General features: G+C 33.0%; 1 protein-coding gene across 1 annotated transcript in view; it reads left to right on the top strand.

Moving 5' to 3' along the window:
• Positions 1–12,631, top strand: part of AP3B1 (adaptor related protein complex 3 subunit beta 1) — a gene marked incomplete at its 5' end in the record, with an annotated part of 182,438 nt that overhangs the window by 76,551 nt on the left and 93,256 nt on the right. The window contains 3 exons of the mRNA XM_084232934.1: positions 3,230–3,416; positions 4,371–4,501; positions 9,146–9,254. Coding sequence (XP_084089060.1) covers positions 3,230–3,416; positions 4,371–4,501; positions 9,146–9,254 — 427 coding nt within the window. The remainder of the gene's footprint in view (positions 1–3,229; positions 3,417–4,370; positions 4,502–9,145; positions 9,255–12,631) is intronic.

Here is a 12,631-nt window from a genome sequence, read left to right on the forward strand (position 1 = left end):
TCATTTTTTTACTCCAAGTTTTCTTTTGCACATAAGAAAAATGAAGCACTAGCTGTTAATATGTTACCTCCATTAACAGAAAAGGACCTAAAACAATGCTGGTTTTCAAATAGAAATAAATTAATTCTGATAATAGCTTGACATTTTTCACTCAAAGCTTTTGTACATTTATTCTTTCAGTGCTGTAAATGGAATCAAAGTAAAGCTTTTGTAAGTTTATTCCATCAAAAATGCTATAAATGCTATTGTAAATTTGAAAGCCTAACATGGAAGATAGGAAGACAATTACTCATTTTTGCCAAAAGGTCGTTGTCATGGTAAAATCAATGTTCTGTTTAAGTCAACTATGGAACAGAAATATTTTGGGAATTGGTGTGGTGCATGCAAGCAAAGTGCTTGTTTCACCAATTGAAATAAAACTGTAATGCGTACATTACTGAAATTTGATACATGTAGTTTAACTGAACTACAAAATCCTTTGATGAAGTTAATGTTGAGGAAACATACTTAAGCATGATAGTACACACATATCAGAAGGATTTTAAGAGTGTGATTTTGTGAAAAGCTGCTTTGTAAATTAACTAAAATGTCCCATATTGGCTTTTTTGCTGTGCGGAGATGCTGTGAGGGGTGATAGAGAGTAAAGAAAACTTCTACATATTTGTTAGATTTTGATTCAGAATCATATGGAAATCTTTTAAGTGTTCACCAAGTAGCGTGCCAGAAACCTCAGCTTTTGAAAATTTTAACAAATAGCAATCTTTGGAAACAAGTTTTATGCACAGGAAGACACTGAACTTCATTCCTATAGAAACAAGACAAGAACTGAACAAATTTAGTGGTAAGAGTTCAAGATTTATTTTGGAAGTTCTGTCATTTGCAGTGTCCCAACTGTTGTGAAGACTTTTGATAGAGCTCTCATTTTTAATTGGATAAGTTTATATTTTGTGTTAGAATAAATGGAATTAAGATGATTGATTTTGCATTGTTTAAATTTGTAGAAATACTCAAGTGTATACATAGAGGACTATTTAAAATTTTTGTTTCATAAAAATAATTATCAAAAAATTTCATTGAACAGAGGGGGAATTGTTAAATACCTGGTCTTGATATATGTACTACTTTCAACATAAAAGAAAGTATTGAGAATATACTTCATTCAGCAGAATTTTTTCTTAGTTTGCCAGCTTGTTCTATATTGTAGAAGGCATTTTCTTCATTAAAAATATCATGGTCTATAGAAAATAAGTTAGAAATGTCAGAAGTATTGATCATGAAAGTCAATTTTGAAGAAGATTGTAGGCAGTCTTTTTTTTTAATTCAAAATAATAAGACAATATGGAAATATATTCTTCATATTGTGGTGGATACAGCTAAGAAACTGATTAGAATGTATGAATATACATTGCATAATTATTCTGCTTATGTTTTAATGCATCATTGTACACAGATACGTTTTTGTCTTTCAAAAGAATGTTTTTGAAAATGTGTTTTAATAGAACTGTTTTATAAACCCACCAATATAGTAAGTTTACAGTCAATAAACACATAGGGTAAATATTTGCATAATTTAATTATTTAAAATTCCCTATCACTCTCAGTTGTGTCTGTTAATATATTAAGATTATCTAATTGCTTAAAAATTAACTTTGGAAATCTGAAATACAAGCAAATATCTTCTAGTTCACAAAAATGATTGCAATGAACAAGCTTAATTTCTTTCTCTGATTTATTTTATTTGCATATGCTAAATTGCAACACTCATATAGACTTTAACCTAGTTGTAAATTCTCACTCTGCATTTGAGAAAACTGATAGCTAGATGTCTTTCACAGGTTATCCCAAAAAGGTAATTATACAGTTCAGAATACCACATTTCCTATAAAAGGTGGTCTTATTGTATATTCCTCATTTGGCCAACATCTTGCTAAGTTAATTGTCTTTAAAAATAGAATCATAGAATTTTTTCTATCTGTACTTGAACATACATGTTCTTAGTAATTAGTGAATAGCAATTGTTGATAAGCAAATTGATAATAGTTCTGTTAACATTTTCACTTGTATTTTATTAAAACTAGGTTAATATTTTTAAAATACATTGTCACTAAATGAAGGTTGGTTTCTATCCAAGTTAATTATCTTAACCAATTATTGTAAAAGAGTTTAGCACTCTATTCCTGTACTTTGACTTACTGTTCTGGACATGTCTTCAGCTTTGACTTGATTGATTTTATTTTTATCTATTTCTAATGTCTAAAATGTTCTAATGTAGATGTTTATTTTTTCCATATATTATATATCCAATTTAACTTACAGGTATAGTTCTATGTGCATAACCTTCTAAATTAAAACTAGGCTTTTTTTTTTCAATAAAATAATGAGTTTAAAATACAAACCTATTTTGTTAACATTTCAATTTTGGTTTAATTATTATTAAAATTATCTCAATGTATTTAATGTAGTACTTTCAAAAATTGACTTAGAAAATCTTATTACAGTGTAAAAGCTACTATAATAAGTTGTTCCCTTACATAAATAAATAAATGACCAATATTACTAGAGGCTATAAGCAGCATGGGAAAAAAATGGAAGGAGTCTTTTATCCTAGTTTTTAGAGGGCATCAGCAGCTTGCTTTTATGAAAAAGTAACAGCTAAATGCACTGCAAATAATTTGCAGTAATCCAGTTCAGTGATTCATGTGTCTGCTTTAATGGGTCATAATTCAGGGTAAAGTAACTGAGTGCAGTCAGAGTGCAGACACTGCTTATGCCAGGGACAGTATCTCTTCATAAAACACACCTCAGGAGAAGCAGTTTGCCAGCCCCCTAATACTCTCTGATGTTTTGATGTCCTGCATATTTTTCCGATTAAGTTTTGAGTGCCATGTTTTTAGTTGTATTTCCACATTCATTATTCTCACGTAGACCCTTCAGCGGGTTTGCCATATATGATTATTTTTTTAATGATGCCTTTCTTTCCACTTCAGCAGTTTAATAATCTAGCACATGGCTGCTTCGCAGTACTCAGCATTCACCTCCCCAATACTGAAGAGGACATGTGCTTTGGCTTCAAAATTCCATTTGCAGCAATAGAAATGCATATTCCCTATGGAACAACATTTGTTTGACATAACCATTCATTTTTATTACCTCTTTAAATATGTTTATCCAGAGTTATCAATAATCATAAATAACTGTATTCTCATCTTGTTCTGTTTTTTTCTAACAGACAAAATTGCTTACCCAGTACATATTAAATCTCGGCAAGTATGATCAAAACTACGACATCAGAGACCGTACAAGATTTATTAGGCAGCTTATTGTTCCGAATGAGAAGAGTGGAGCTTTAAGTAAATATGCCAAAAAAATATTCCTAGCGCAAAAACCTGCACCACTGCTTGAGTCTCCTTTTAAAGGTATTATGATATATAGCAAAATATATGTTGTCTAAAAAAATTATGACAATACATCCCATTTCTAACATGTTTAAAATTTACCTCTTATAAAATATAAATGATTGGCGTATATAAATATATAAGAACAGTGTACTTTTTACTTATTCATCTGTTCTCCAGAGCAAGCTTTATATTAGTTAGCTTATATTTTTGTAGACCTAATTTACAAAAATAATTTCAATCTTTTGATTTTATTTTTTGCTAAACAGTTTAACTGTTGAACAATAGATAAAAAGCTCTGTTCTTGTAAATGTTGACTTCATTATTTTTTAAATAGATAGCTTTTTTTAATGAGGATCAACATTCACCTTTGTAGTGAGTTGTTATTGATTAAATGTTCTATGTACACTAACAAACTTTTCTCTGAAGAATTATTTTGTGAAGATAGTCCTTTATAATCAAATTTGTTTACATAAAGATGGAGGTTCACTTGGATTTTCTGAGCTTTTTAAAAGGAATAATTATTTTACCAGTTTAACAAGTTGGAGTCAGGTGATTATATACCTTGATTTTTCACATTGTTTCTTATTAGTTGTTGGACAGCGATACAAAGCAGTTCAGTTTTATAGAAAAACTATTAAAATTCTGGATGTGTTTGTGCCAAGACATGTATATGGATTGTTTAACTGTGCTGTCATTCTTAATATTCACAGTAAAGTAATTTTTAGAGAAGCTACATTTCAGAGCAACACCTCTAAACACACTGACTGATTAGCTTTTTTATTGACCATTATGGGGGAGATTATTGTAATCTATGGACTGAAATCAGTTTTTTGACCTATGAAGAGCTTCCTAGTTTATATTTATTTCTTGACATTTGAGGTAATATGCCAATTACCTTGAGCTCTGATTAGCATTGTTCTCTGTTATATACGGCTCATATTGTTTATTTTATATTTTCCTCCATTTTAATAGATAGGGATCATTTCCAGCTTGGCACTTTATCCCATACTCTCAACACTAAAGCTACTGGGTACCTGGAATTATCTAATTGGCCAGAGGTGGCGCCTGACCCATCAGTTCGAAATGTAGAAGTAATAGAGCTGGTAAGTTGACCTTTCTGAAATTAATTTGTCAAGCAGTGGGAGATTCTAAAGTAACTATTGTTGTATATAAAAGCTTTTGAAGGCAGTTGAAAATTGTTCTGGTATTTCTAAATGTAATGTATTAGATATAGCTCACTGTTATGGGAACTAAATATTGTAGTATTCCTATGTCATTGTACATGGACTGTTCCCTTTCTTCAAGGAAATGCAGAATTGAATTCTCAGCATCAGTGCTACCCACATTTGTGGTATTGCATTGGTAGCTGTGTAGATTCAATTTGTAAGGTATTTAGTTTCACTGAATGGAGCTTTTTTTAACTTTCAGTAGAGATCTGTAAGCTTCCTGTCAATGTTTTTCTAAGTAATTTTTGCTGTTCTCTTCCAGAAAAATAATACAAACTGTCCTTCTGGATTTGCTGATGATCCTCATTTAAGTGATGTCTAAACATAAATAGGGAGCATTGTGTACCAAAAAATGTCCTTAGAAAAGGTCATAATTAGCATGAGAATATGTTGTATTCACATTAAAAGGAAGTTCTTTCTATATATCAATACTCTATTTCTAGATCTTTTAAAATATGCTATCATTAGAATAAAGGAATTAATACTCATTTCTAATAGCTCCTTAATCCAAACAAGAAAATTAAAGAGAAGAGTTTCTGATTGCCTTGAGAGATTGTCATATATCCAATGATTTTAAAGGAGAATTAATAAAAAATAAAAATTAGGTATTACATTCTGGATACTTTTCTAGTAGAAAAGATACATTGAAAAGATACATTCAGATAACCAGAGTTCTTTACCATTGATTCCTATGGGAAAGTTAGTTAACCTTCCTGCCTATTAAATTTTTCATATGTAATGGAAGAAAATCTTTATTACTTTAAATAGAAGACTATAACAGACATAATTATGTAATGTGATTCTTCTGAGAAAAATGTTTCTTATAATTTCTCAGACTTATTCTGGTTTTGGAGCATAGCCAGAGGCAATAATACCTAATAATGGCTCCATTTAGCAAACCCTGGCAGTATACTATGGTAACGTTTTATAAACATTATCTTATTTAAATCTGCTAATAATTATAACTGGTGGTTATTGTTATCCCATTTTGTAAATCAGAAAAACGAGATTTAGAGAATCTAAGTCAGTTGCCCAAGGTCACATAGCTAGTAAGTGATGGGACTGGAATTCAAGCTAAATTTCAAATCTATCTGAGTCCATTGTTTATACAGGTTTCCCCCACTACCAAAAGTGATTTGGTAGGTTATTTTTTGGATTTGTAAACACTCAAAAATTTTTCCATATAAATTAATGTGAGCTCATTCCCAGACCCCCAAAATCAGTGAAATTATACCAATTAGTAACTTTCTACTTTTGGATAGCTGGAGAGACAGTTGTACTCTCAAGTGCATTTTATTATGTAACATGAGAAAAGAAAGCTTATGCTTATTTGCTGATCTGTGCTATCGTTAGTACTTAGCACCATCATTTTCATGTTGTGACAAATTATCTCTAGAGATTTTTTTAATGTAAAAGTTATTAGAACTAATTATATGTCTATTCCTCTTTGCAACTAAGTTTGATTTTCTTTTCAAATGATTTTCATTACCCTTAAGTACTCTACAAAAAGATTGACTTATTTGTGCAACTTTTGGTTGAATGCTAGACCATGAAGAGAATGTTCTTTGTTATGGTTCTGTCCACAGATATACTCTCTTTCCTAATTTCTTATTATGCCTGATTGTTGTTTTTATGGTTCTTTTCTTCTTCGTTATTGGTACAGAATGTTTTGGCCTAAACACAGCTATGCTTTTATCCTCCCCCCTACTATAGCCCTTTTCCTCCCCCTTGCCACCCCTCTCCACCAAGAAAATAAAATATAAAAAGTTTAATAGCAAAGTTACGCAATTTAATTTAGTCTCAGCAGTATACTCAGCTAATAGATTAAGTTAGTTGGCTGGTTGCTTTCATTTTTACATACTCTTCTAAGCATTAAATACCTTATAGGGATAGTATTAAATAACCTATTTTTTCTATGTTCATTTTACATATCAAGTTCAACAGAGACAAATTGATTTCTTTTTTATTTTGCTGACTACATTCTGGAAATTAATGATTGGTAGTATAGGCAGAATAATTACAACTGATGGAACCTGATTGAAGAAAAACTGTCATTATCCATTGATACCATGTAGAAAACAACTTTTAATTTATTGATCTCTCAATATCCTGGCTTAAAATTATGATACAATTAAATATAAAAATAAGGTATATAGTGTTTTACTATCAAATGCAGCTGGTAGTTTTCATGTAGTTTGCTTCCTTTTCACTGTCCAAAGCCACATCAATGTATTTCATACACATAGTGCACTGAGGTGTCCTAGGTTGGTATGAAGTGATCTTATGGGTCACATCTTATTATTATGAAACATAACTTAGTAAGAAAAGTGGTCTAGGGCTAGAAAATCAAATATTTTAATCAAACACCAGGAAAATTAAGATTGAGACTAGAAGTTACTTTGTATTACCCACTACCATTTCCAGGAGATCAAATATATTGTATATTTATGATACCAGTGAGTTTTGATGATCTTTCAAACTTGTTTGCTTAGTTCTGGAAAATCTTTTCCTCTTAGTTACTGAAAGTCTGTGCTTTGCATATTAAGGTATTTTTTCTTTTTGCTTTATAAACACATCTACCAATATTTATCCCTTAGAGAAACTTTCAAATCAGTGCTCATAATTCTTTTTCTCTTTTCTTTACGCTTTTATTCCTTTTACTTAGAGTGATACAATTATCATAGTCATAAAAGATCATAACAAGAATTAAAATACTTTTACTGTATTTGGCCTTTAAAAACCTAAAATTCCATGAATATAAAGTTCATATTCTTGTCAAGATAATATGCCCCTTTGAGCATAAAAGCCCAATTGTCTTTATTCGAAATGAAATCCATAATAGGTGAGTATTTCCCCACAAATTGATCAGATATACTTTCCACCTGACTTCAGAAAAGTACCTTTTTTTTTTTTAATTTGGAAAATATATAAACTTTAGTAATTATCAAATATAGAAGAGCTTTCCTTATAGAAAATTACTGATACTTTTATTTGGCGAACAGAGCATTTTATATATACATATAACTATATACACACACACACCCACACAGAGGGAGAGAGAATAAGATAAGAAGTGCCCAGGCATTATTAGTTTTGTTAGTATTTTTATTATTTGTATAATAGCTTTAAAAATCTTCCCAGGTGATTCTAATGTGCATCCTGTCTTGAAAACCATTCTTGAATAAGAGCCTATATTATGCTGCAAATTCCTTTATATTTGTGCTCTAACAGCTTGACACATAGTAGTTACTCATTTAAAAGTACAATAAGCAAATGAATCTTAAACATTTTTGAACTTTTAAAAAAATACATCTCCCTGCCCTTTGAAGAAAATTATATAGGACATGATTTAGTATTTCTTGATGAATCATAATTATGAAAATAATTTATTTTACTTTAACATACTATATTAAAGTCTTTAAGGGGGTGTTCACACAACTAATTATTACCGTGCCATACACAGTTGAGATATAATGTACAAAATATTTCAAAATCTCTGCTTTCTAGAAAGTGACATTCTAGTAGCAATAAACTGACAATAACAATAAATATATAAATTATATAGTATGTCAGAAAAGTAAGATCAGGAATGCCAGGCATGAAAGCTTGGTATTTTACATAGAATGGTTCTCCCTGAGATGATATTTGTGCAGACTTGAAGTGAGTGAAGGAATGAACCATACAGTCATCTGGAAGTGGCAACAACTGGGCAAAAGGTGGCGTGCATGCCTGGGGTGTTTGAAGTAATAGTAAGGAGTAGCTGGAGCAGAGTACACAGGATGAAGAGTAGCAACAGGAGTTCTGAAAGACCCAGGGGTAGGCATGGTCATGTAGGGCCAGTCATGTAGAGCTAAGCAGGCTGTTGTAAGAACTCAAGCTTTTTCTCTGAGTTATACCCAAAGAAGGGTTTGGACTTAGGTTTAACAGAATCATCCTAACTACTTATATTGAGAAAACATGGAGTAGGTGGATTGGGAGTGGGAATGGAAAGAAGATAATTAGGAAACTGTTTCAGTAATATATGAGAAAGAGATGACTCTGACCAATGTGTTAAAAGGACTGACAGCTTTCTTGATGGATTAGGTTTTAGACTCTGAGAGAAAAAGAAAAGTCAAAGGTTATTTCAGACTTAGGCTAAGATGGTAATGGTTGTTTATTGCACACATTAATTTTTTTTTCCTTTACCCCAGTATTATGCTGTAGACTTGTTATTTCTTACTGCTGTTATTGCTTCTACCTCTAATTGCCTTCACTCTTTCAGACTTTAGAGCTTCTGTAGACCAACATATCCAAAAGTGCTTAACGTTGTAATTAAAGTAAGATTTTTGATTTAACACAATGAACTCTGAATAAGAGAAGGGAATAAGCATTAATGCCAAAACTTTTAATAGTTGCCTTCTGTATTATGCCTTAAAATTCTGGGTTAATGGTGTGTTCTGAGTAAGTTTGCTGGAAGACTAAATCCATTAGTGAGACTTCATTGATAGTTATGTTTTTATATTTAAAAAAAAAAAAAAACAGGCAAAAGAATGGTCTCCAACAGGAAAAGCAAAGAAAGAGAGTCCTGCTAAGAAATTTTATTCTGAATCTGAGGAGGAAGAGGACTCTTCTGATAGCAGCAGTGACAATGGTGAGTTTTATAATTGAAAAACACTGCTGATTTTAGCATATGTGCTATGTCTCCAACAAAGCAGTAGGCATAGAACATAATATTTAACAAGTGGGTTTAAATGAAGTTTATGTTATTATAATGGTTCCTTTCATTTACATATCACTGTTTAGTTTTCAAAGTAATCTCAACTGACATAGCTAATAAATGATCAAGTTGAAACAGAAACTCATGCTTTTCTGAATTCTTACCTGCACTCCTATTATATTTATTAGAATTGAAAATTATATTACATTTGATAAGACTTTAGTGGGATTTGTAAAGTAACATTTTTTGGTAAAAATGTTGTTTATCCCAAAACCTTGGAGAATCTGTTTGTCATCCATTTTTTATATTCTTCTATTTTTATTTTTTTTAAAGATTTATTTATTTATGCATACAAGAACTGGGGTATAGGCCAGAGAGGCAGGGAGTGAGAGGATTCACCAGAGACAGAGTGGGGAACAGAACAGGCTGGCTGACTGAAATACACTGCTGAGGGGAGCAGCAGGTGAGGTAAGAGAGTTCTGCTGTGCCATGTGGGTTGCTCCCTGACCAGCTGGGGATCGAACTCATGCTACAGAGGCTGCGGATTGCTTCATAGTGTGGTGTTTAACACCTTGCGCCACCAGGGAGGCCCTATACTATATTTCTAAGTGAACCTGTATAAATATAAAAGTAAAATTATTAAATGTCGTGTGTGTTTTATAGAAACAGAGAGCTAAAAAGATGGAGGGCAACCATATGTAATGAAAAGAATACTAACTAAGGAGGATTTATAAGTCCTGGGTTTTAACTATGCAAACTGAATAAGGCTCTCGCCTTTGCATTTGACAAATGAAGAGGTAGAGTTAGATGCTTCTTAAGTCTTTTCAGTACTAAAATTCTGTGAGTGATTTGCATAATGAAATATTGGCGTTACTTTCTAACACTCTTATTAACTATTAACCTAATAGATGTATCTGACACAAGAGCAAATGACACCCTTTGTTTTCTAAAATCTTTATTCCTCGGAAAACCAGGGCCCATGGCTATTACCTTACTCTGAGGTAATTCATTCTTTTTTCACCTCTACCTCCCATTTAAAATCTTTGTTTCCAATATCTGATAAGTTAATCTGTGATGCATTACCTTCTCAGGTAACAAGCTGAAAAATGGAGAAAATACCTCAAACTAGAGTGTTAATGCTAAAAAATAGGTAATTTTCGGGCCTCCCCGGTGGCGCCTCGGGTTGAGCACTGCGCTGTGAAGCTGTCTGCAGCCTCTGCAGCGTGGGTTTGATTCCTGGCCGGCCAGGGAGAAACCCACATGGTAAGGCAGACCTCTCCTGCCTCGCCCGCTGCTCCCTTCAGCAGTGTCTTTGGTCGGTCTGCCTGTTCTGCTCTCTGCTCTGTCTCTGGTGAATTCTCTCACCCTACCATGCCTCTGACCTGTACCCCAGTTCTTGTATAAATAAATAAAATCTTTAAAAAAAATATGTAATTTTCAGGAATAATTTAGTCCATTGAAAAAGATCTTTTTTGCAGAGTTGTATCATATAGGTACTTGTCTTCATCCCATTTATTCACAAGCTCATGCCTGGTCATAGGCTAACCTTTTCAATATGTATTTGAAATATTATATTTACTTAAGATTTTTCATGGATTTATATGAATACATATAGTAGTGAATCATGTGGTTTGAGTTTTCCTTTGGCTACCGGAGGAAAAAGTAACTTAATCTTAGAAGTTTTGAGAGTGTTTTCCCAGTAAGTCTTTTTCATAAAAAACAGATTTCCTCAAGGATTTACTAACTTGAAAAATTAAATATTGGTTCCTGATTCATGTTGAATTCAGTGTTATTAATGTGAGATAATAAGTTAGATGTTATCATTTCATTGTTTATGGGCCAGCTTTCTGAATTAATGTATACTTGTATGCAACTTGGATACAATTTCAGAATATCCTTATTCAGCAGTTATGTTTTGTCTTTCTAAAATATGGGTAAAATAAATACTGATCTTTGTAAAAGTTGATGGTAATGAGTGCCTTACTATATGGAAAGCACTCTTAATTCCTAATAACCTTTATATGTTTCAAGTAATTTAATCTTTGTAACTCTCTAAAGAGGCTAACATCATTATTTTCATTTGCTGAAAAGGAAACTGAGACCTGGAGAGGTAGAATAGCTTGTTTAATCATATGTGTAATAGTGGCAGAGGTAGAATTTAAACCTAGACATTTTAACTTGAGAACACATGCATATATGCACTTCAAGATATTCCAAAAATGGGCCTCCCTGGTGGTGCAGCGGTTGAGCGCTGGGTTGCGAGTCTGCCCGCAGCCTCTTCAGTGCCGGTTCAATCCCTGGCCACCGGGTGATGGTCCCACATGGTGCGCAGACCTCTCCTGCCGTCCACTGCTCCCCTCAGCAGTGTACTTTGTCGGTCTGCCTGTTCTGCTCCCCGCTCTGGCTCTGGTGAATTCCCTCACCCTCCCATACTTCTGACTGTACCCAGTGCTTGTATAAATAAATAAATAAATCTTTAAAAAAAAAAAAAAAAAAAATCAGGGCCTCCCCGGTGGCGCAGCGGTTGAGCGCTGGGTTGCGAAGCTGCCCGCAGTCTCTGCAGCACCGGTTCTATCCCCGGCTGCTCCCCGGCCACTGGAGGAGGGTCCCACATGGCGCGCAGACCTCTCCTGCCGCCCGCTGCTCCCCTCAGCAGTGTCTTTGGTCGGTCTGCCTGCTCTGCTCCCCGCTCTGGCTCTGGTGAATTCTCTCACCCTCCTGCGCTTTTGACTGTACCCAGTGCATGTATAAACAAAAACAAACAAAAAAACAAACAAATAAATAAAACATGCCTCTAAAAAAAAAATGTTTAAAAAAAAACAAAAAAGATATTCCAAAAAGAATATATACACTTCTAGCTTTTCCCTGTGGTACATAAATCAGTCCTCACAGAGAAGATATTATTTACCCATTAGAATAATATTTTATCTATAGGCTGTGTTCCTGCTGAAGCACTTCATCAGATCATAGGCAGGAGCAACAGTTTGTCCTCTTATCTAGGACACACCTATAATCATTTCAGCTAGTAAAAACTTATTCTTGTTTAAAATACACATGAAAATACTATATGCATCACTTCTGCTAAGAGTTTTGGTGTACCATTAATTCATACCTAAAATATTAAAATGTGTTGCTCTTAAGTGTAACTTTATCATCTCCTTCATCTATGGAAAACTCCTACTAGCTAAAATAAGTAAAGGTTTTTTAGTTAGTAATTTTGCTTATTGCCTTTGAATTTAGAAATTTTGGAGATCATTAGAATGATTCTTTTCCCTCTCAAAATTTGTTCCTAAGAAATTTTAACCGTTGTC

Source organism: Talpa europaea (assembly GCF_964194135.1).
Source record: "Talpa europaea genome assembly, chromosome: 5".
NCBI lineage: Eukaryota > Metazoa > Chordata > Mammalia > Eulipotyphla > Talpidae > Talpa > Talpa europaea.